The following is a 20847-nucleotide window of genomic DNA, read 5'->3' on the forward strand; positions in this document are numbered from 1 at the left end:
GCAGCATTAGCAGAGTTTAAATGAGAAAAGGCACTTCATAGAGATTAGCTGATACCTACCAAGATTCTCTCGGAGTAGCCAAGTCAGAACTGAATCGCGATAAGGAATGAAACTTTCCACTTTCTTCTTCTTTTTGTTCTGCGTATTAGTGAAGGCTGGGTTATTACCTCTGCCAGGAAGCTTATGTTTAGTTAGTTATCTGAAAATAATTAGTTTGGCATACCTTGTTTGGTCCAGAGTCCTGAAATGAACCACAGTGTGAACATCATCATAATTAACACACATGAATAAAGGTGAACGGTGTTAGTTCTATTAGCTCTACTTCTGGAAATAGTTCTAGCCGTTGTTCTTGTTCTGTTCCTCGAGTGGGTCTGCTTCCACTTCTTCTTTGAGTCCAGGTACTTAACCATGTTCTAGTCCAATTTTTATTGTTCAGGGGGGTTTATTCAGGCTTTCCACTTCTGCCTCTTATTCTTGAACTGGTTCAGGTCCTGGTACTTGTCCTAGTTCTGGTTCAGGCTCTAGTTCTGGTTATAGTTGTAGCTCTGATTGTGGTTGAGGTTCTTTTTCTATATTGTGTTCTAATTCTTGTTATGTTTCTGTCTCTTGTACTGTTTCATGTCTCAGTGCTGGGACTTGATCTAGTTCTTGTTCTGGTTCGATTTGTACAATGAGAAGAATTTCGGAATAACTCTCACCACTTCTGCCAAAGCGGAGATGACTTTTCCCAGTGTGGTTAGGGATTTGTTGATGTTGGCTCCTTCCTGTGGCCCAGCAAAAATAAGGTCACATGATGATTTGAATGTGTTCGTCTAAAAGGTGTGAAATTTTTGAAAAAACAAAAGTCCTACCTTCAGTCTGGTCCCTTTGGCTCCAGTGGAATCAGCTCTCTCGCTGCCGGCCAAATCCACCAAACTGATTTTACTCACCTGAAAGCGCAGAGTTGAGGAGACTCCAGTCAAGAAAACATTCAAAGCTTCTTCATATTATGACAATGACTCTGACATGTGGTGACACCACGGAGTGCACAATGACATTCTTGGCAGCCACACCAGTTTTTTCCTTGTGCCGTTGTGTTGAGTTACATCCACAAAACGTTGTGTGTGTGTGTGTGTGTTACCTTCTCAGAGGTGTTGTCGGTGTCGGCGTCGTGGCGTTTCTGAGTGAAGATGATGTTAAAAACGGCGTGTGAACGACTGCTGGTCTCGTTCATGTTGGTAGCAGCCACCGTCCTGTCGGGAGAAAGGCAGTCACTTCAGTTTGTCTGCAGAATGCTTTATAGCAGTGGTCCCCCAACCCTTTTTACCGCCCCAGAAGTGCAAGTAAATCGAACAAGCGACTGCTCGTAACTCGAAAAACACTCAAGTTAGAGCCCTTGTCAATCAAGATACTACGGTAGTTGAGGTTTGAGTCTGCCCTACCTGGCTTTGTTGCCAGAGTCCATCAGATCCTGGATGTCATTGTAGGAGGTGACAGCCAACTTGGACAGGTCCTCCACATAGGGGCCCATCAGCGGATGTTCTCGCACCCGCAGGTTGCCTTTGTTCTTGGGGTTGAGCAGGTCACGCACACGCTCGCAGTAGATTTCCATGTAGCTCACCTACCAAGAGGCAACAAGTCAGCACTGAAACACAAAAACTTTGTTCAATTCATCGAATAATCAACATTTATCGATTAATCGATAAAATGATTGAGAGATTAATTGATTATTAAAATAATTGTTGGGTGCAGCCTTATTGTCGGTATGTTATTTTTAATCTTTTTTTTTTTTTTAATGCCTGAAAATAGTCAATACATTTTTGTTTCTGCTTTGGTCGCGCCACAATTTTGTGTGCATCCAACAAAAGGATGAGAAAGGGGACAAAATGTGGGCTCTAACCTCCACGGAGTAGGACATACTGTTGTCTGTGTTGTCGCTGATTTTGGTAAAGAGATCTTCACACAGCTGCAAGTGGGAAAATGACATTCATCAGGACATCGTCACAATCACACAATCATCCTCATAATTAACCTTTTCATAATGTTTGTAAAAAAAACACAGATCACAGGGTTCTTCCGAGTAGCAGAAAGAACCTCTGGTCGAGGAGGACACTGTAAATCAAATCCTCTGCCGAAGTCAAATGCCACCCGGAACTACATGTGATGTCATGGAGAAACAGTTTATTGGATGAGTCATCACTACACATGCGTACCAGCGGGATAATGCCCTGTTGATCTTTGACGTCTTGTTTTCCCATCATAGTGTACGACTTGCCGGCGCCTGTCTGTCCGTACGCAAAGATGCAGACGTTATAACCCTCGAAGGCGTGCAGCAGCATTTCCTCGCCGATGTCTTTGTAGACGAGCATTTGAGATGCGTAGTTCACATCCTCGGGCTGCCGGTGGCAATGAAAACATATTTGTGAATATGAACAATGCACAGCATCGAGGTGCGTGTTTGTGGGAGGTTACCGAAGTGTGTGACCAGTAGGAGTAATCAAAGTTGAAGCTCTTGTTGTCTTTGGCCTGCTTGGGGTTAATAATGGCTGGAAGACAGAAGGACAAGGAGAAAATATTATCCATGCATCCATTTTCTGAAGCATTTTCCTCATTGGGGTTTTAAATGAATGACTTACTGTTGATTATTTTTATTCAATAAAAAAATGAGGATGCAAAAGTTAATCACCTAATAAAACAGACCAAAAACATTTCTGACAAAACAATAAATTACTACATACATTTTCAACGTTTTTTTTTAATTCAATGAAAACAGATCAGATAAACTGGGGCGAAAAAAAAATCAAACTTTTAAAACAGTGATTACATAAATAAAAATGCATACAAATAATGTATTTATAATTATTGACGCACTTATAATTATAGATTTAAATATATATAAAATATAAAATATGTGAAAAATACAAATAAATAAATACGAGTATATATTTATTATTCTCTGTTTTTAATTAATCAAAGATATTCCTCAACCATTATTTCAAAACTACACAAAATATAAATTACATGAAAACAGATCAAATAAAGAGCAGGAAGTAAAATAACCACAATTCTTCAGCAGTCAATAATGATGTAAATAAAAAATACATGATGGATAAAATGTACAGTATTATTTTTTATTCTTATCAAATGTGTTATTTATTTAGTGATAGATTTTGATTACATGAACAATTGTTCTCTCAATTGTGATGATATCCATCATCTGTTTTGTATTCAATGAAAATAAATACTAAATTATTTTTCTGAAATCTAACATTCATGGATAACAATTAGTCAGTATATTTTTAGTGATTGTATTTGTCAAGCATAGTATAAATGTGTCAGGAAAAAAAGGACGGGTAGAAACCTTCCAGTAAAACCCATTATTGGCCGGTCATTTTAGAAGATGAACATCTCATTCCTTGCCCGGAAAGGGAAGCACCACACCGGCCTTTCAAGACGTGACCTAGAGCGGCGGAGGTTCTAATGAGCTCGTGGGCTGACGTCAGCGCCCCTCGCTGTGCTCTGCCGGTGACGCCACTCTGAGCGGCGCTATTAGTACGCCGAGCACGTCTTTCTGTGTACCACGCATGAATTTCTTTTCACGAGGGCAGCACGGGCGTGGCAGCAGCTGAGTGCTCGTTTGCTCACACCGGTCGGTACACAACCTAATGACATCCGATGCAAGAGCTGGATGGAAAAGGAAATAACAATAAGTCATGCTCACTTTTTAAAATTCAGCCCTCGAAGCCACTTTCACTTGTCAATAGGACATTTCGTCAGGATGTCTATCATAGGTAGACCCACCAAAAATTGTCAAGACGCCTTGCAAGAAAAGACATCCTGTCAGTCCTGACAGTCCTTTTGGTTTAAAGCAGCCATTTTACTGTAATTTTAAAAAATGTTTCAAAAGCATTCTTGTCTTACAGATTTTGCCCAAAAGCTACTGAATACAAACAATCTAAACTAGACAAATTAGTGATGTGAAATAAAATGGATATTCAATACCATTTTTATTCAGACTTACACCAATATGTGTATTTATTCTTTGAATAGTCACGTATACTGAACACCGATACATCTAGTACTTTTGATACGTTAACTTTTCTTTAAAACAATGACAAAAAAAATTATGAACAATGATCTTTCTTCCTTAGGGAGATGATGATTGACCATTGTGTGAAACTGACACAGCGTAGGGCCAACTACTGCCAAGGAGGACTTACTCAATGTCTGATTTTTTTTTTCGGCCTTTAGTACCTGTGGCTGGTATTGGCAGCCTCTACGATTATCCGATACTTTAAAATAGGGCCAGTATTAGCCCGATGCGATACCTGTTTAGGTTCTCACCCATCCCTCCTAAATAACAAAGGGTTTGAGTGGTTGTCATTGGGTATGGTCTCAATTTGCCAGGTTAAAAAAAAAAAACAGAAAGTCAGCCATTTTGACTTGATTTTGATTATAGCCATTTCGAGAGACCCTTCAGAGATGGACTTAAGTTTGTCCAATTGGTACAAATTTGAATATTCATAAGCATTGGATTGGATTGGATTGGATAAAACTTTATAGTCAAATGTATTGTATGTGTAACATAGAGCACAGATGAAATTTTTTCCCTCTCAACATAAAACAAGCATGAAACTCCAATAACTCCACAATTTGAAAATTCAGCCCCAGAAGTCCGTTTCACTTGACAACCTGAAATTTGGTAGACATGTCTATTATGAGCCGACCCACAGAAAAGTCTCAAGAAGCCGTGCCAGAAAAAAAAAACGCAGGAACTCTGTCATTTTGATTGAAGGGGTCCATGCGTGTTTCAGGCTAAGGGCTAAGCGCTCTCCAACAAGAGGCCGATTATTGCTTTAGCTCAGTGTCTTGCATCCTAATTCATCTCAGCGTGGGAGAAAACCTCTCCATCCCAACAGCCCTGCCCTTCTAAAAAAAAAAGATGTCTGTCATTCTCCTGCCATGTGGGAAGCAGCCTGTCGAGCAGCATGGCAACAAAGACGACAGGAAGACAAGGAGACGTTTATGTGCCGTTTGCAGAAGCAATGAACTCGTTCACACACCCTTCCCCCTCCCCCCCAACACACACACGCTCCCAAGACACATCCAGTGAACACCGAATGTCGATGGGCAAGTCTTTACGTGGACACCAAGCTGCATTGCAACGGACTTAAGTGAAATTATGGTTTAAAACACAATAAAAAGGACTATTATGAACCAAAGTAGACTGGATTGAGAATATTACATTGTGGAATGACCATAAACTAAAAAAAGAAAAAAAAAACAGACTACGATGGAGAAGTTTTGGGAAGCCAAAAAATGAGGTAAACATGCTCCATGGAACGAAAAGGTGGATGATACACACATAATTTATGTCCGAACTTAAAAATGGATACACACAATATTGTGGAATGACTGCATATCACAGTTGTGTTTTTCATTTAACTTGAGCCCAGCAAAAAAAAAAAAAAAAAATCATAAAGGCGCACAGCTGAGAAGTCATGTTGTCGTTTAGTCAGCCGTGACGCGACACAGGGAACAGCAAAGGTTTAAATTAGGCCAAACGTTAAATATTTCACAAGGCTTCATCTATTATTGACGTGTGGCTTTAACTCAGCGAGCAGACCACATATCCAGTGTCTCGTCCATAGGCGATGCCACACTGTAAACTTCGTAAAGTACATTTTACTCTAAAAAGACTATATTTGGTCTCAGTCTAAACAAAGCAATTTTTTACACTCGGAAGAGAGTAAAATATAAATTTTTCAGGGAAATAATTTGGAGCGATACGGACTTGTAAAATAAAGTGATTGAACAAAAGAACACAATTGCTATTCCATCTACTACCCTCGAAATTGAAATATGGGTGTGGTTACAACTCACTGGTAGTGTTTCCTGACATCTGGATGATGCATTTGCTCTCTTTGCTCATCTCCCTGGAGTTGAAAGGCCGGACGCGGACCGCCACCTTCACAGAGGCTCCCGCCATGGTGCACCGCCTTTCTTAGCCGACTTATTTGGACCACCGCAGCTCTGTGGAGGGAAATCGAACAGGGAATTCTAGTTACTTTTGCTGTACGTCAACGAATAAAAAAAAGAATGACAACTTCCTGCAGACTAGAGCTGGACAGTTAGAGATTAGCCTGGATTTATGATTCGACTCTAGGTGGGAATCTGAACATTTCTTTCACTGAATCGAGCGAGCGGACGCACTGGAAACACTGCAGACTTGAATAATTCGTTTCACTGGCTCGAGTATACAGACCCACTGAGAAAACAGTCGACTTGGATGATTTGGTTCACTGACTTGAGTTGGTGGACTCCCTGGAAACACCGCCGACTCAGATGATTCGTATCACTGAGTCAAATAGACTCTGATATTTCTGTTTTATCAGTTCGTTGACTCAAATGAGTCAGTTTTACCGGTTCCCCGAATCAGGGTAGTGGACTCGCAAAAAATTCAAGTGATGCAAATAACTGACTGAAGTTACTAGGATTGCCATCAGGACCGCAACTTCAGATAATTCGGTGTACTGACTGAATCAAGTTAACGAAGTCACCAGTAACACGGCAGACTCAAATCATTCGGTTCACTGACTCCAGTCAGCAGACTCACAGAAAAGAGTCGAATGGTTTGCTTCATTGATTCAATTTAGCTGATGCGATTTTATCCGTTCACTGACTGGAGCTTGCGGGCTCACCCAAGGTGTGGAGCCAATCATCAGGCTCACTGGAAACACCACAGACTCGGATAATTCGATTCACTTACTCAAGTTAGCGTACTCACTAGAAACACAACAGACTCCACAAACTCAGTTCACTGACTCAAATTAGCGGATTCACTGTAAACACCACTGACTCAGGGTGATTCAAGTGAATCAGTTCTCTTAGGTGTGTGAGTCAGAGTTTAGCAGCACAACTGAAGACGTTCTGGTGTCCAAGAAAGAATATGACTTTAGGAGCGGATGTTTGGGACAATGGCGGCGGGCGCATGGTCAGCTGCTGCCATAGCGACACATGATAAAGTGAGGGGCGGACAAAAGATGTGCAGGCGCAGCTAAAACATGTGTCCCGGGATTAGAGCGCCACATTCCCGGGCCTCGCGGAACTTAAAAACCACAATGCTGTCACTCTAATGTGTGTCGGGAAAAAGCGTGACTCATCCCTGTCAATTGAGTTAATGATAATATTCATCAATAGCAGTCAGAAGGCAGGCAGCAGGATGACGCAACGACAGTGGCAGGATGGGAAGCATTCAGGCAGACGAGAGAATAGCCAATTGGTAGCTGAGTAGCAACAAGCTACTTTGCTAAGATGGGAGGTAGAAAACATTTATTATCTCACTAGCATGTTTTCTACCTCCCATCTTAGCAACATAGCTTGTAACGTAACTTATAGCTATGGTACTCACTTATTATCTCACTAGCATGAGTAGCTAAAAGCTTTTCTCGCTAAAAGTGCGAGAAAACCTGTGACCAGCTTGGGTGCTAAGTAGGTAGGTAGGTAGGCAGGTAGGTAGTTTGCTAGCAGTTTAATCAGAATGCCATGATCAGACTAATGGAGGCGCATAGAACATATTATAGTAAAGAACATTTTTGACTTGACTTGCCCTTTTAATACTTGGGATGTGGCTGTGATCAGAATCACATGCAAACCCATTTTAACTTGGAGTCAGCAACACTCCTGTCAGCATTTAAAATGCCTCTGATTAAACCCAAATAAAGTTCAGCTGTTCTATTAGTGTGGTCATAGTTTTTATATCCACAAGGGAGTATCTACGATGATAAGAAGATTGGACACTGAAACGCTGGGTAGATCAAAGTAATTGGACACCGCCTTGGGTGTTTTCTGCCTCGAAGGCGTCCCCTTACTTCACACGAAGTTCCGCTCTCTTTTCCATTTGGGTGTTATTTCGCCAAATGGGCACACTTGCAGGGCTACTCCCTTGATGCTGTCAGAAATGAGGTCTACGAAGGTATACTGTTGCGTCATGCTCTGTTTTTGCTGAGTCATCGGGGTTGCCGCCTTTGCCAAGTAGCACCAAAATGAATATCATGTGCCACTAATTCAGGCTGTTATGTGTGGCATCTTCTTTGTCAGTCAGATGGCACGTATAGTGTAGCCCACGCCACCCCCCCCCCATACACACACACAAATAATAATTCAGCGCATTTTCTATACCAAAAGATGTAATTTGTATGATTTTTCTGTACGTTTTGCGCCAGTAATAACGATGCAGGGCAGTCAGGGCGGTCACCGAGCTGCTGATGACAAAAGGCTACACCTCATGTCCCTCCCAAGATGTAACATTTTGACAGAAATTAGCACAATTCTGACAAATAAACAGCATAGAAATGTCATGTGGAGAAGAAATTACACTTCAATTAATGTAATTGTGTAAACATAGTTGATTCGTCTAAATTCCTCTGAACTGTGTTAATGTTACATACATTAATATTATACAATAACGTGTAAACATGATAAGTGTCCCGTGGGAGACAGTGGCTGTCTACTCAATGGCCGCACCCTGAGCCCACGTCGGTGGGATTTAAAACACACTCACTCACTCACTCACAAAAACACAAACAAACACCAAAACGGACAAATTGTGTAGGATAAAAGCAAAATATTTATAAAATAGTACATACGTGACGTTAGCACCGTGTTTGTGGACCTCAGTCGTATTTTCAATTGGATCCTTCCCGCCTACGACCAGTCTCCATCAAGACGAAAGGACTCGGTGTCCTCTGTCGACCCGTGAAAGGAGGTGCCTTTTCGGGGTAGGCGGTGGCCGTGGGGGCCGCTGACCAGCGGGCTTGGGTCTGGAGTGGATGGTGGTGTCCAAAATGGTTGTGTCGGAGGAGGATGCTGTACCGAACCACGGGGCGGGGACGTCATCGCCGAGGGAGGTAACAGCATCAATGCAGTGGTCGGAACAGCGCGGTGTGGGAAGATGGACGATAGGAGGAAGAGCCAGAAGGGAGGAGGAAGTGCACCTATCCGATGCTTGACGTCATACCAAAAACTAAGGATTATTTTTATTTACCGAGACAATGAAGGCGTGCATTTATATCTATAGATATGTGTGTGTATATTATCTGTAGATATACAGTATCTATAGATATGTGTGTGTGTGTGTGTGTGTATATATATATATATATATATAAAATTTTTGACTCAGCAAAATGTTTTCTGCAAAAGCCAGCGAAGTGACACCCAAACTAGTTACGCGTTGTTGATTAGCTCCCAGTTAGGTTGCTAATTATATACTTAACGACGTGCAATATAGGTTGCAAAGGCAGGTAGATAGGCAAAAGGCTTACTAAATAGTTAGCCGAATAGCGAAATGCTAAGTCAGTAGGTATGAAACGTGGGAGTGAGACAGGAAAGTGAGTCGCTGAGAGCTAGGTTCTCGAAATATGTATCTCTTAAGATGGACATTTATGATCAAGTAGAGACCAACAGATGGTGATGATAATGATTTCCCATTCAAATGACTTAGGAGCATGTCATCTTCATTAGTACCCTACCTATTTAGCCACCCAGCTTGTACCTAATACAGTACAGTGAATAGGCAGGTTAAGAGCGCCCCCTACGGGTACTTCTATCTCTATTCTGCCATGTCTAAACACAGTGGTGGGACTATTTTAAATTATTTAGACCAGTTGTTTCCCTCTTGCCAAGTGTGACGTACAATTCTCTTTGTTCAGATGTCATTGTGTCACTACAATAGGGTGGGACAAAAGGCCGTGGACAATTTTGAAACATTCTTGATTAAGGGAAAGAAGGTGGGAGAGTAGGGGAGAGGGAGGGGCGATGGAGAAGGGGATGCGAGAGGAGAGAAAGGATGGAAGGAAGGTAGGGATGAAGAATGCAAGGGTGGATTGAAGGATACGGGGTCATGAGAGGATAGGAGGAGGGCAGGGAACAAGGATAGTGTGAAAGTAAGATTGGGAGGAGTGAGGGAAGAAAGGAGAGCAGGAAGGAGTGAAGACTATCAAAGGACCAAAAGAAAGAAGGAAAACAAGGATGTATATAAGGGAGGAATTAGGGAAAAGGGGAAGAATGATGGGAGGCATCAAGGGTGGATGAAAGGAAGGAAAGAAGAACGGATGGAAGGAATCCTGGGAGGATGGAGGACGAAGAAAAGAGAACAAGGATGGTGTTAAGAGATTTTGTGTGTAAGAAGTGAAGAGAGGAGGGAGAAGGATTGAAGGGAGGAAGGATGTGTGAAAGAAAGGAAGTTAGTAAAAGGGATGGATGTTAGGAAGCATAAAATTGTAAGAAATTCAGGAAGTAAATGGGGAAGGGAACACGCACAGTGCGAAAGTGAATTAGGAAGGGAGAAGGGTAGTTCGGAAGGATGAAGAAAGATTGAAGCAAGGGAGGATGGACTAAGGAAAAGGGAGGAAGAGAGGAAGGGAAGACAGAAAGATCGAGATCACAATGAAAAGATTGAAGAATATATAGAAGACTGCACACAGCTACACAAGAAAACAGCAGTAGTTGTTTGGATTGAGGGAAAAGTGGTTTTATTGTCGAGTTTAGTGACATTTGAACTTAAACACAGATCTGAACATTAGTGGACCACTCGCAGTCCTCCACATTCATCACGCAACAAAGAGGTGAGGAAAAACAAACACAATAACAGCCATTACTTACATTTTCTTGGGGTCGCCTCACTAAAATGGCTTCTTTTTTTTTTTTTAGTTGGATTAAAGTAGACACACAACATGACACATGGTGTAAACAGATGTAAATGGTCACTATCAGGACAGTATGCAAAGTCAACATTACCAGCACCTTTCAAGTCAGATTTGCTTAATTTGGACATGCAGGTACGTTGAAGATTTAAAGTCACTTTCATGTACCTGCTATGCCATGCATAGAGGACACTAAAATACTGGCGTCATGAGTCAGATCGAAAACGCCTGAGTTGATTGGGTCATATTGAGTCATTCAGTCGGAGTCATGTTAGCGGATCAGATCGTTTACTAACTCCAGTGAGCGGACTCACTGGGAAACACCACAGATTCAAATGATTCTTTTGTATCGGTTCAGTGACCCGAGTAAAATAAAATAAATCGCCCAAAACACCGCTGACTCACGTGATTCAATTCTATCGATAAATTAACTTTGAGTTAGGTGACTCGGTTGATTTGGTTTGCTGAATCTGGTTGGTGGAAATTCTGCACTCGCAAGGTTTCACTTTTACCACTTCACTGACTCGCAGCCTCGGATGATTTGGTTCTATTTGGTCACTGACTCGAGTTAGTTGAGTTGCCGTGAAACATCGCAGTTTCACAATGAAGTATCGGCTCAGTGAATCAATAGTCAACTCAGGTGATTAATCTGGAACACTGGAGACTAAAACGATTCTCTCATGTTGGTTCTCTGACTTGAGATAGCAAACTTAGATGATTTGGTTGTATCAGTTTACTGACTCAAATTGGCTGACTGAAGCGATTCAGTCGTATCGGTCCACTTACTCGAGTTAGAGGGCTAACTGTAAACCCATGGACTCGGGTGATTGGGTTGTTTCTTGACTGTGCTGAGTCAGTTGAATAAATTCACCTCATCGAGTTAGCAAGCCCACCACGAAACACCGTGGATTCAACGAGCTAATAGCTAGCTGGTTAGCCTTTGGCAACAAAAACACTGGCTTGGTTTGTGTTGAAATGATAACGCTTAAGGGTTTAACATTTTCAACATTTCATTTTCAACGTTGTTCCTGGACTAGGCTATCACAAGGATTTAAAGAAAAAAAAAACCCAACAAACTTATTTTTCAAGATATTTTGGCCTTTCCTCTACATGTATTTTTCATCATCGCTCGCATTTGTTATTTGTTGAAAAAACATTAGAATTGTGCGTTGTAAATCAAACGTATCCTTGCGATATTTTCTTGATTAATTACCGTAATGATTGTGATTATACAACATATATGATTTCTGTCAATGACAAAGTACGTGATTATTTTGAAACATACAGTACTTGTATTGTGATAATGTTGTTTTCCGGCGAAAAACAAGTAACTCCAATTTTTTTGAGTTTTAAAATGAATTTTTTTTTTATTTTTTATTCTATGCGTAAAGTAAAAGGAAAAAAAAAGTGGAGCTCAAGTATCTTTTTTTTAACTGCATGAAATAAAGCAGTGCCAGACCAGCTGAATCATACTTTGCAAAACACAGACAAAATTTTATGTGGAAAATTATTTTGTTAAAACTGTCTTTTAAAAAAAACACGTGAGGACCTATTTTTTTGTGAATGGGACCTATTTGTTGACTTAATTTTCCTGCATCTGGCACCAAATTCCTTAGCGTTGTGCACTGAGGGTGGTTCTGACAGGCTCAAGAAACAAATTCACAACAGGTGAATGCATTCTTACACGGACAAAAATTCTCTTAAAACAGTTTTTTAAAAACATTTCTGTGAGAAAAAATTAGTTAAAATCACATTTGATGGCAACGCCACAAATTTCAGTGTATGCATTGACTTTAGGGGTGTTCACACGGCAAGATTTGGTCCGGTGCTATGCCGGGGCTGCCCCAGTAGAGCGTTCACACGTGCAAATTAGCTCCGGCGTAGCCCCGGAAAAAGGCTTACACCGGACCAAATTTGATCCACCTTAGGGAGGTGGTTTAAAAATTTGCTCCGGAGCAAATGCTCGTTTGCGAAGCAGCACTGATGTAAATTTGCACGTGTGAACGCAACTGGGTTAAATTTGCTCCAGAGCAAATGCTTGTGAAGCGTACGTACGGCGAAAATGTGTTGCTTTCGTGCTCTGTCGGACTTCCGTCATGTGTTTGTTTAATAATGACACAAGACTTGGCTGGTAACATCTTTCCTTTTGTAGGAGACTGGACTGTCTCGGAGTTGTTAGTGTAGTTTGTTCCTTTGTTGTGTGTTCACAACCCCCCGCACCCCATATAATTTATTTAGTGATTTCCTCTCTTGATTTTCTGTTTGGCGCATGATGTGTTTGCTTTTCTGATTGTCATTGAAGTCATCGTTGATTTACGTTTTCGGGGGCGGTCACTCTCGAGCAGAAGGCACGGAGACCGAGAAGGAGAAGGACGTGCCTGTCCAGTAGTCGCTTGAGTTGTGTATACGTTTTAAAAAGAACCAACACGACAGCTCATTTGTTTTCTGTCGTTTTGCTCCCCTGCAGAAACTGCCATGTGAACGCAAGTGGGGCTGCACCGACGCTGTGCCGGTGCAGACACGCTCAGCGGCTTTGTACGTGTGAACGCTTCACACAATTTGCTGCGGTGCAAAATATATCGCAACAAAATACATCGGTGCAGCGCCGGAGCAAATGTGTGCCGTGTGAACACCCCTTTTGTTTTCCTTGCATCCGATATCCAATATCGTAATGTCATACACAGGTGGTGCTTGTGATGAACTAAATCATATTGCGGGCGAATGCATTTTTACACCAACAAAAATCCTGTCAAAACGTTGCACCATTTGTTGTAAGTGGGACAAATATACAGTACTTGTGTGCACTGACTTAATTTTCCTGCATCCGGCACCTGATATCTTAATATGGTACACTAGGTAAACAAGTGCATTTCCCCCCCCCAAAATCGTTTACATCGGGTCTGGAGGTTTCCCTTAAGAGTTCCAGTCCGTCGGTTACAAGATGGTGTAAAAAGGCTAACGTCAACCCCCTCTGGAGTCACTGAGGCACGAGTTCCTTCAGAGAGGCTAACGCCGAATGGATGCGCACATGTAGCCTGTTCTCAAAGTCATAGCCTGTGAAATCCTCCTGGAACCACAAATCGAGTATTCAAATAACTATCATGTTAGCCTGTAATGCCAAGTCTGCGTGCTCACTTAGCAGGAGCAGATTACATAAAACATTACAAATTCAAAGAACAGATTTCGATGATCATTTTTACCTTTGCTTGAAGTAGGAAAGATCTCCCCTTGCCCACCGTCTGATTGGTGGGGAACACAAAATTAATGTTAGAAAACAACTCATGTCCAAAAACATTTAATTATTATCACTATTCTTTTGATCAGAAAACTTTTTCGTGTTTAGGATAAAAACAGAAAAGAAAATTGCAGACACCTGCTTTTAATCTGCAGTAAATGCATGTATCCCTCATTGGAGACCCAACACAAGTAGTGTTTTGGTCAAATAATTTCCATTTTTTGTTACGAGCGTTAAAAAGTATTGATACATTTTTCAACTGTGTCGCCCAGCCCTATTTTCCAACTTTATAGTCCCATGCTGAACAGTAACAGTTGAACCCGTATTATTTTCCACTTGAATTTATTTTGAACAAAGACTAAAACTCAAGAGTTGTCAGTTTATTGTTTTTCACTTTTAATGACTCCAAATGAATACTAAATCAGAGTGAGTTGTTTGTGTTTTATTTTGTACTTAAATTCTTAGTTGCACAGTGACTCTTCTAACTGTTGTCAGAAATAAACAAGACTTTCTTTAAAACAAGCTGTCATAGAAATTTTACAGATTAAAAGGAAGAAAGGTATCACTTAATTGGTATCGGTATCGGTGATTACTCATACTGGTATCGGTCAAAAAAATGGTATTGAACATTCCTATTAATCAGAACTCCATGTTTAGTGTTTACATTGGTGATGGCCCCATAGAAAATATTGCAAAGAAAATGTTTGACTTAAATTTCCCTTTAAGAAAGAGGCAGAAGAGAACGGGACTGACCTCGGGTTTGGCTAACAGCACGCAGCCCAATTCGTAGACGGCGTACGGCTGAACGTATGAATTCGTCTGACGTCCGTACTCGTCTCTGGCTGCCATTTGGAAGGACTGCACAAAAATGTCCCACGATAAACACCATGTAGGGTCATTGTTAGACGCTCTTCAGTTACCTGGACGGCATCTCTGGTGTTGCCGTGACATTTGTGGACGGCGCCCAGCAGGAGATGTTTCAAGCCGCGGCACGACGCCTCATCAAGACGCTGCAGCACTGAACCAACAATACAGATCAAGAAATCTATCCCAGCTCTGCTCTTCACTTGTCAACTCGGCTCATGCTGTGCACTCGTGACATCAACACCCTCATCAATCTCCAGGGGGATTCATCAGCTCCCTCTTTTGACATAATCTAGTGAATTTCTAGAGGATTCCTGAACATCGAACTGCGCAACTCACGGCTTCGTCATACCTATCGCAAGACCATCAATTTTGTACCTTGGTTCATGACCTGCAGCTTGGAGGAGGAGCAGTTGGGAAGTGCTTTCCACAGGTACAACACCTCTATGACGCCCAGGATGCAAAGTTCTCTGCTGAGGGGGATCTTTCTCAAACGCTCAGCCTGCATGCATGCATCGAAGACACGCGTCAAAGACACACCCAAATTAACCAAACTCGCACCGCAGGACCATGTCAAAGTCACACATCACTCAGCGAAGACACAAAATCAGAGACACATTAAAAAGATACACTCAAAGAAAAAAAGACATACCACAGACACACATCAAAGATACAAAGAACAACACAACATAGAGGGAGGGTAAACACATTGTTTTTACAACGCATACCCGTTTAACAGCAAACTGCTCAATCTGGTTATTTTTCCTCTTGAACAGCTTCTGCACGTCTTTGAAGACGCCACTGGCGCCGTCCAGGTCACCCGAGGCTCCCTGACACACTAAAGAAGAAGACCGAGATGAAAACAAAACCCAGCAATGCGACGATGCAAATTCCTGCGCTAGGAGGAAGCATCCCACCTCCTGTCAAGTAAGCATAGTAGCACTGCGACCATCTTGACTCATTCTTCAGTCTCTCGAAGGACTGGTGAGCATCCTCGAAGTTCATCTCGATCATGCTGCACCAGCCTGACAAGAGAGATTGAAACAATCTAGCAGTGTAAAGCCCCCACGAGTCGCGCCACACCCGACGAGTTGCAAACGTACCGATCTCGTACAGACACACGTGCTGTATTTCTCTTTGGCCGGAAGCCAGTTCCAGTGCGTCGTTGAAGCAGGCCAGAGCGCTGTTGATGTGACACTAAGGATGCATAAAACACCCACATGATCCTGAACACCTCACTGCAGTCTTTTTTAATCACTGTGTCCAGCAAGCAAGCTAAAAACCGACGGTACGTGCTCTCTAGCTATCTCATCAACATCTCACAAACTTGCCTATCTAGCAACCTTGCCAGCTACTAAGACACCTATCCAGCTAACAACCCAGTAATTCAATTCGCTATCTATCATGCTTGTTTGCTTGCTTCCCACCTACTCATCTTCCCTTCTGACATGCCCGCCTCGTTTCCTTGCCAGATACGGACTTAGCCACCCTCCAACATCTCTCCACCTTACCAAACTATTGGAGATAGAGAACAAGCTAACTTGCTGACATGCCTATCTAACAACCTATCTAGTGCTGCATTCCAGAAAAGTGGGAAGTCGGATTTAACTCGCTCACATAGTACCTGTTGCTACCGTGTTAAATTTTTTGGGCTTTGTTTTGTCCTTCAAAACACTTTGACCCCCGGCAAACCTGTCTTGTGGCGTTCCGGGACTGTTTTCCCGGAAAACTCAGACTTCCCACGTTCCTTGAATGCAGCATATTGCCGGCAGCCCCTACCTCCAGCCTGTGTACGCGCCCCTTGAAGAAGATGAAGAGGGAGGAATTTGGGTAGACCAGCGACTTCCTGTGCAGGATCTCTTTGGCCTCTGTCAGGCCAGCGTGAGAATCGCACCCGTCTAGCGCAAAGAAGGGCAACACTACCGTGTGGTACCACAATAGGGCCAACCTGCAAGATCCCACATAATTGCATCATTGTCAAAAAAATATATACATTCTTAAGAGCTACCTGTATGTGACGTACTCACGTAGCTAGGGGTGCCTTCATGTCTTTGCTTTCGCTGGCATAGGCGAGAGCGGCGAGGCCTTGGAGGCGGTCTCCGGGAAAGCCCAGCAGGTTGATGATCTTGAGAAGGTGCGGGGGCACCATGGAGATGCACAGATGGAACAGGCCGTAACCGAAGCTCACCGAGCCCTTCAGGCGGTCCAGGGCCTCGGTCGTTACGCCGCTCTCCACCTTATTGTGGTTGGCGTTGTCGGGCATGGTGGTGGTGGGCTCGGTGGTGGTCTGCTGGCAAGCGGCCTGCAGCTGGCTGATGTCGCTGTGACATTTGTTGTACATCTTCCACGCCTTGCGGAGGATCCAGCCGCCTTTGATGTATGCTGCCTCGCCACAAAATACTCAATTTATGAAGCAGGCATTCTCAAGAAAGGCACTAAAACAGCTCTCAGTAGAGAACTGCTCACTAGCAAAGTAACTCACAAACTCATAAGAGCTAACCAACAACCTGCGAGATAACTAACAAACAAAACAAGTAACTGACTCGCTTGCTCATAAAAATTGACTGACTATCTGGTTGCAGCTGCATTTTTTAAGTGCTCTAGAAATAAAGTTGAGTTGAGTATATCATGAACTGCTAGCTAACTAGCTACCTAAATTACGAACAACAAGCAAATTAAATAACTAGCAAGCTAACTGACTGGCTAATTACTTGACAAACGACTCGACACCTACAACTGGCTGGCAACCAGTTTAGGGCGTACTCCACCAACTGCCCGTGACCCTCGTGGGGTTAACCGGCTCAGACAATGGACGCATGGACTATTAGACAACGAGATGACAAACTGAATTGATGGCTAGTTGTCTAACAAGCAAACTATTAGCGACCTAAAAAAAATAATTTAACTACTTGTACTTTCCAAAGAAGTTACCTACTGGCGAGCTAACACATGGTAACAACCTACTACCTTATTAACGAATAAACTAGAAAACCCTAACCTGAATTAACTACCAGCTAACAAGCAACCTATATAAACTCAAATTACTACTCCTACTACTATTCGTATCTAGCAAATTACAACAAAGATGATTCTTGTTGTTCGAACAAACTCTAATGAGCGAAGTAACTATTCCACACCACAGGCACGCCGGAAAGTATGGAACTGACCTGAGAGTTCCTGCTTGACGAAGGAAAGCACGGCCAAGTAAACCTGACAGTCGGCCACAATGATCTGTCTTTGCAGACGGTCTACCACCACCACGCCGGACCTCTGAGAGTCCATCTGTACACCCAGAGAACATTCGAGTCTGTTATCTTGAGTGTTATTATAGTGGTTTATGTTGTTGTTGTTTTTTTAATGTGTTGCTACTCCTAGCATTACGTTCAACCGTTTAAAGCAGGTTGGAGGGGTAAAACTACATACACTATACAGTAAAAATCTCCATATGTCAAGAGGTTCACGTGTGGGTCTGAAACATAATATATATACACTGACACTCTTCTTAATCTTGCTTCTGATGGTCTCCAGCACGCCGACGCTGTCGCTCTCACACAGCTTTTCGGTGGTCTTCAGGTCGTCGCACGCTGTCTGCATCTTCTCCTCCTCGAATGTCATCATGGCATTCTGAAAACAATTCAACACAACTCAATCGAATCCGTTTCACCATGACGTCACACGTACAGTACTTCCAGGTGGCAAAAGCCGAAGCCCTCTGATGACTACACAAGGAAACAAATCCTTACAGGTCATTTGGCCAGAAAAGGCTAATTGCGAAAATAAGGTAAAGCTGACATTATGTGAGGTGAACCGCTCATAACTGCTGGCCCAACCTTTTTTGACCTAAGAGCTACTTTTCAAGCAACCAACCACCCGCGATCGACCGCTTACCGCACTTGCCCGCATACACACACGCACGCGGGCACCCATGCACACGATCCCATAAGCACACACAAAAGCATGCCAAAATGAGCAACAGCCATAACGGCCCCTAACATGATCGAAACAGAAAAAGCTGCAATTGCAGACTGTTGACCACTAACAACTTCCGGTGATGCAGGATGCTTGGGGTGCAGTGTACACTAACACAAAAATATATCATATTAATAACACACACACAGACAAACAAATGCTGTCTAAATAACTAAGTAACAACCTAAGTTAAAAATTAAATAACTACCTATCCACATTCCAGTCAGCCAAATGTTTGCACTCACCAAGAAGCTCACAAAACTTGCACCGAAGCTCATCAGCGGACTCTGACTCCTGCAGAGGGAACACAAGTGAAGGCACACCGCAGTGAACGCTGAAGCTGAGATCTACGACAACCAATACCATCTTATGGTACGTTGCAGAGAGCGTCTTTAGTCTTTAGCGTCTTTAGCAGTTAAATACCTGTCATCTGTTAAGCTGAACTTTACAACTATTGATACAACTACGTGTCAGTGGTGCATGCCCTTCCTCCAGGCTTGGCTTTTGACACCTTTAAAGCTGATATTACGATGTATCATGGTAGATATCGTCACTGCAGTTATGGCATCTGCAAAGCTGACGTTTATTATGCCTGTTTACAATCGATCAGAAGGAGCTGTCTTTACCACAGCTATGGTATCTGTCAAGATGATGTACTAGCGTGTGCCATGGTAGGTGTCTCAAGAACAGGTCTCATGCAGGTGGGGCATTTGTAAACTGAGATTTACTTTACCAAGATCATTTTTTTTTGTTATTACATAGAAAAACGGTTAACTTTAAAAACGCACACAAAAATGCCTCACCCACCAGTCAATCGCACGCACTTCGGGATGTGACGTCACGACGTCGACTTTACATTAAACCGGGTCACCGCATCTATTTGTTAACACAAACGCGCACAAACATCCCCAGGCATGTGCGTGGACGTTACCTGTATCTCCTGAAGAGCTCGTCGCTCTCCTTAAAGCCGTTGTTGAGCAGCATGTTGATGCCCTGCAGCGCCATCTCGGCGTCATCGATGTGCTCGGCCTTCTCCTCCACCTGCTGCTGATGCTGCTTCTGCTGCTCCGGGCCAGCCATCCCTGCTTGAGTGATGAAGATGATAATGAATGATGCGGGTAATCGAGGACAATCGTCAAAAGTAAGCTGCCTCTCGCTATTCCATTCTTATATTTTTTTTTCTAGCGAGCCATCCGCCCATCCATCGCTTCCTCGCCCCGGTCGCGCTGCATCCGGTGCATTACGTAATCAAAACAGTCACGTGACGCGTCGAGATATGCGTGATGACATCACTGGAAGAGGAATCAATGCCACTTCATAAACATAAAATAAGTTGTTTGAATGTAAAAATGAATATTATGTTTATGATAAATAAATAAAGTAGCAGAGAATGTAAAGTTAAAAAAAACGACGTTTTTATGTATGGTACAAAGATTAGCGGCATGAATGGTGTTTGAAATGAGTATGATTTATATTAAATGTAGTTTGCCAATACGTTATAACATTTCTGGATACACACACGAACAACAAAATTAACTACGGCCGTGAACTTAGTTTGAAAAGATTTTACAGGCACAATTGAATTTGAATACTTGAGTAAACTGTTGCAAAATTAAACTTGCGTACTAACTGAACTTCTGCTTATTGGCAAGTCATCGCAGCCAACGGAAGTACAGAAAGTACAGAACTTTTTGAATTATCAACGCGCTAAAACAATCAAATGTGAGAGACTGGGGCAATTATACCTGCTAATTTCAATAAAGAAACAACAGGTCTCAAGTTTCAAGAAGAAATACAGTAGTGCCTTTTTCACCCCTTTTTCCCTGCCAAACATTTTAACAACAACTCTTGGGATTATTAACATTAACAGATTGTCTCGTAATAAAAAAAATGAAAGAACTATACTTAAATCAGTAGACACGCGTAGGTAGGTAGGGTGGTTTCTCGATAGATGGGTAGGTCACGTACTAGCTAGTGATGTGTCGTTCGCGAACGAGCCGGCTCTTAGAGCCGGCTCTTTGAAGTGAACGATGGGAGCCGGCTCCTCACGATGGGAGCCGACTCCTCATTGGGAGCCGGTCCGAATAGGAACCGACT

At 42.6% G+C, this 20847-nt stretch overlaps 2 protein-coding genes across 10 annotated transcripts in view; both read right to left on the minus strand.

The window, feature by feature from the left end:
- The window catches only part of kif1aa (kinesin family member 1Aa), a 31193-nt gene extending 22288 nt beyond the window's left edge, over positions 1 to 8905 (minus strand). For 5 of the 9 annotated variants that reach the window (XM_086115400.1, XM_086115392.1, XM_086115397.1 and 2 more), the window contains exons 1-11: positions 8628 to 8905; positions 5863 to 6012; positions 2452 to 2525; positions 2193 to 2375; positions 1880 to 1945; positions 1422 to 1600; positions 1121 to 1232; positions 852 to 929; positions 699 to 764; positions 224 to 241; positions 60 to 138 (exon numbers count right to left, since the gene is read on the minus strand). In XM_086115400.1, coding sequence (XP_085971526.1) covers positions 60 to 138; positions 224 to 241; positions 699 to 764; positions 852 to 929; positions 1121 to 1232; positions 1422 to 1600; positions 1880 to 1945; positions 2193 to 2375; positions 2452 to 2525; positions 5863 to 5968 — 961 coding nt within the window. In that variant the 5' untranslated portion in view covers positions 5969 to 6012; positions 8628 to 8905. The remainder of the gene's footprint in view (positions 1 to 59; positions 139 to 223; positions 242 to 698; positions 765 to 851; positions 930 to 1120; positions 1233 to 1421; positions 1601 to 1879; positions 1946 to 2192; positions 2376 to 2451; positions 2526 to 5862; positions 6013 to 8627) is intronic. The other 4 variants (XM_086115398.1, XM_086115399.1, XM_086115393.1 and 1 more) reach the window with 1 other exon arrangement.
- A 1589-nt stretch (positions 8906 to 10494) lies between these two features.
- Positions 10495 to 19981, minus strand: LOC147202937 (tetratricopeptide repeat protein 39C-like). Its single transcript, XM_086116368.1, has 14 exons — positions 19682 to 19981; positions 18996 to 19044; positions 18277 to 18405; positions 17949 to 18063; positions 16809 to 17163; positions 16561 to 16729; positions 15885 to 15978; positions 15699 to 15806; positions 15510 to 15619; positions 15160 to 15283; positions 14838 to 14935; positions 14671 to 14775; positions 13883 to 13921; positions 10495 to 13749 (listed from the first exon to the last, which is right to left on the minus strand). Exons 1-14 carry the CDS (start codon positions 19828 to 19830, stop codon positions 13660 to 13662), a joined length of 1734 nt encoding a protein of 577 aa, XP_085972494.1. The 5' UTR covers positions 19831 to 19981; the 3' UTR covers positions 10495 to 13659.
- Positions 19982 to 20847: the final 866 nt, after the last annotated feature.

Source organism: Hippocampus guttulatus, chromosome 7 (assembly GCF_054856545.1).
Source record: "Hippocampus guttulatus isolate MCC_2025c chromosome 7, RoL_Hgut_1.0, whole genome shotgun sequence".
Lineage (NCBI taxonomy): Eukaryota > Metazoa > Chordata > Actinopteri > Syngnathiformes > Syngnathidae > Hippocampus > Hippocampus guttulatus.

Coding starts and splice junctions, on each gene's coding strand:
- LOC147202937 (XM_086116368.1), bottom strand. CDS start 19,830: ATGGCTGGCCCGGAGCAGCAGAAGCAGCATCAGCAGCAGGTGGAGGAG. Junction 18,406..18,995: donor CAAGTTTTGTGAGCTTCTTG/GTGAGTGCAAAC, acceptor AATTGTTTTCAG/AATGCCATGATGACATTCGA. Junction 15,979..16,560: donor GGCGCGTACACAGGCTGGAG/GTAGGGGCTGCC, acceptor ATGCATCCTTAG/TGTCACATCAACAGCGCTCT.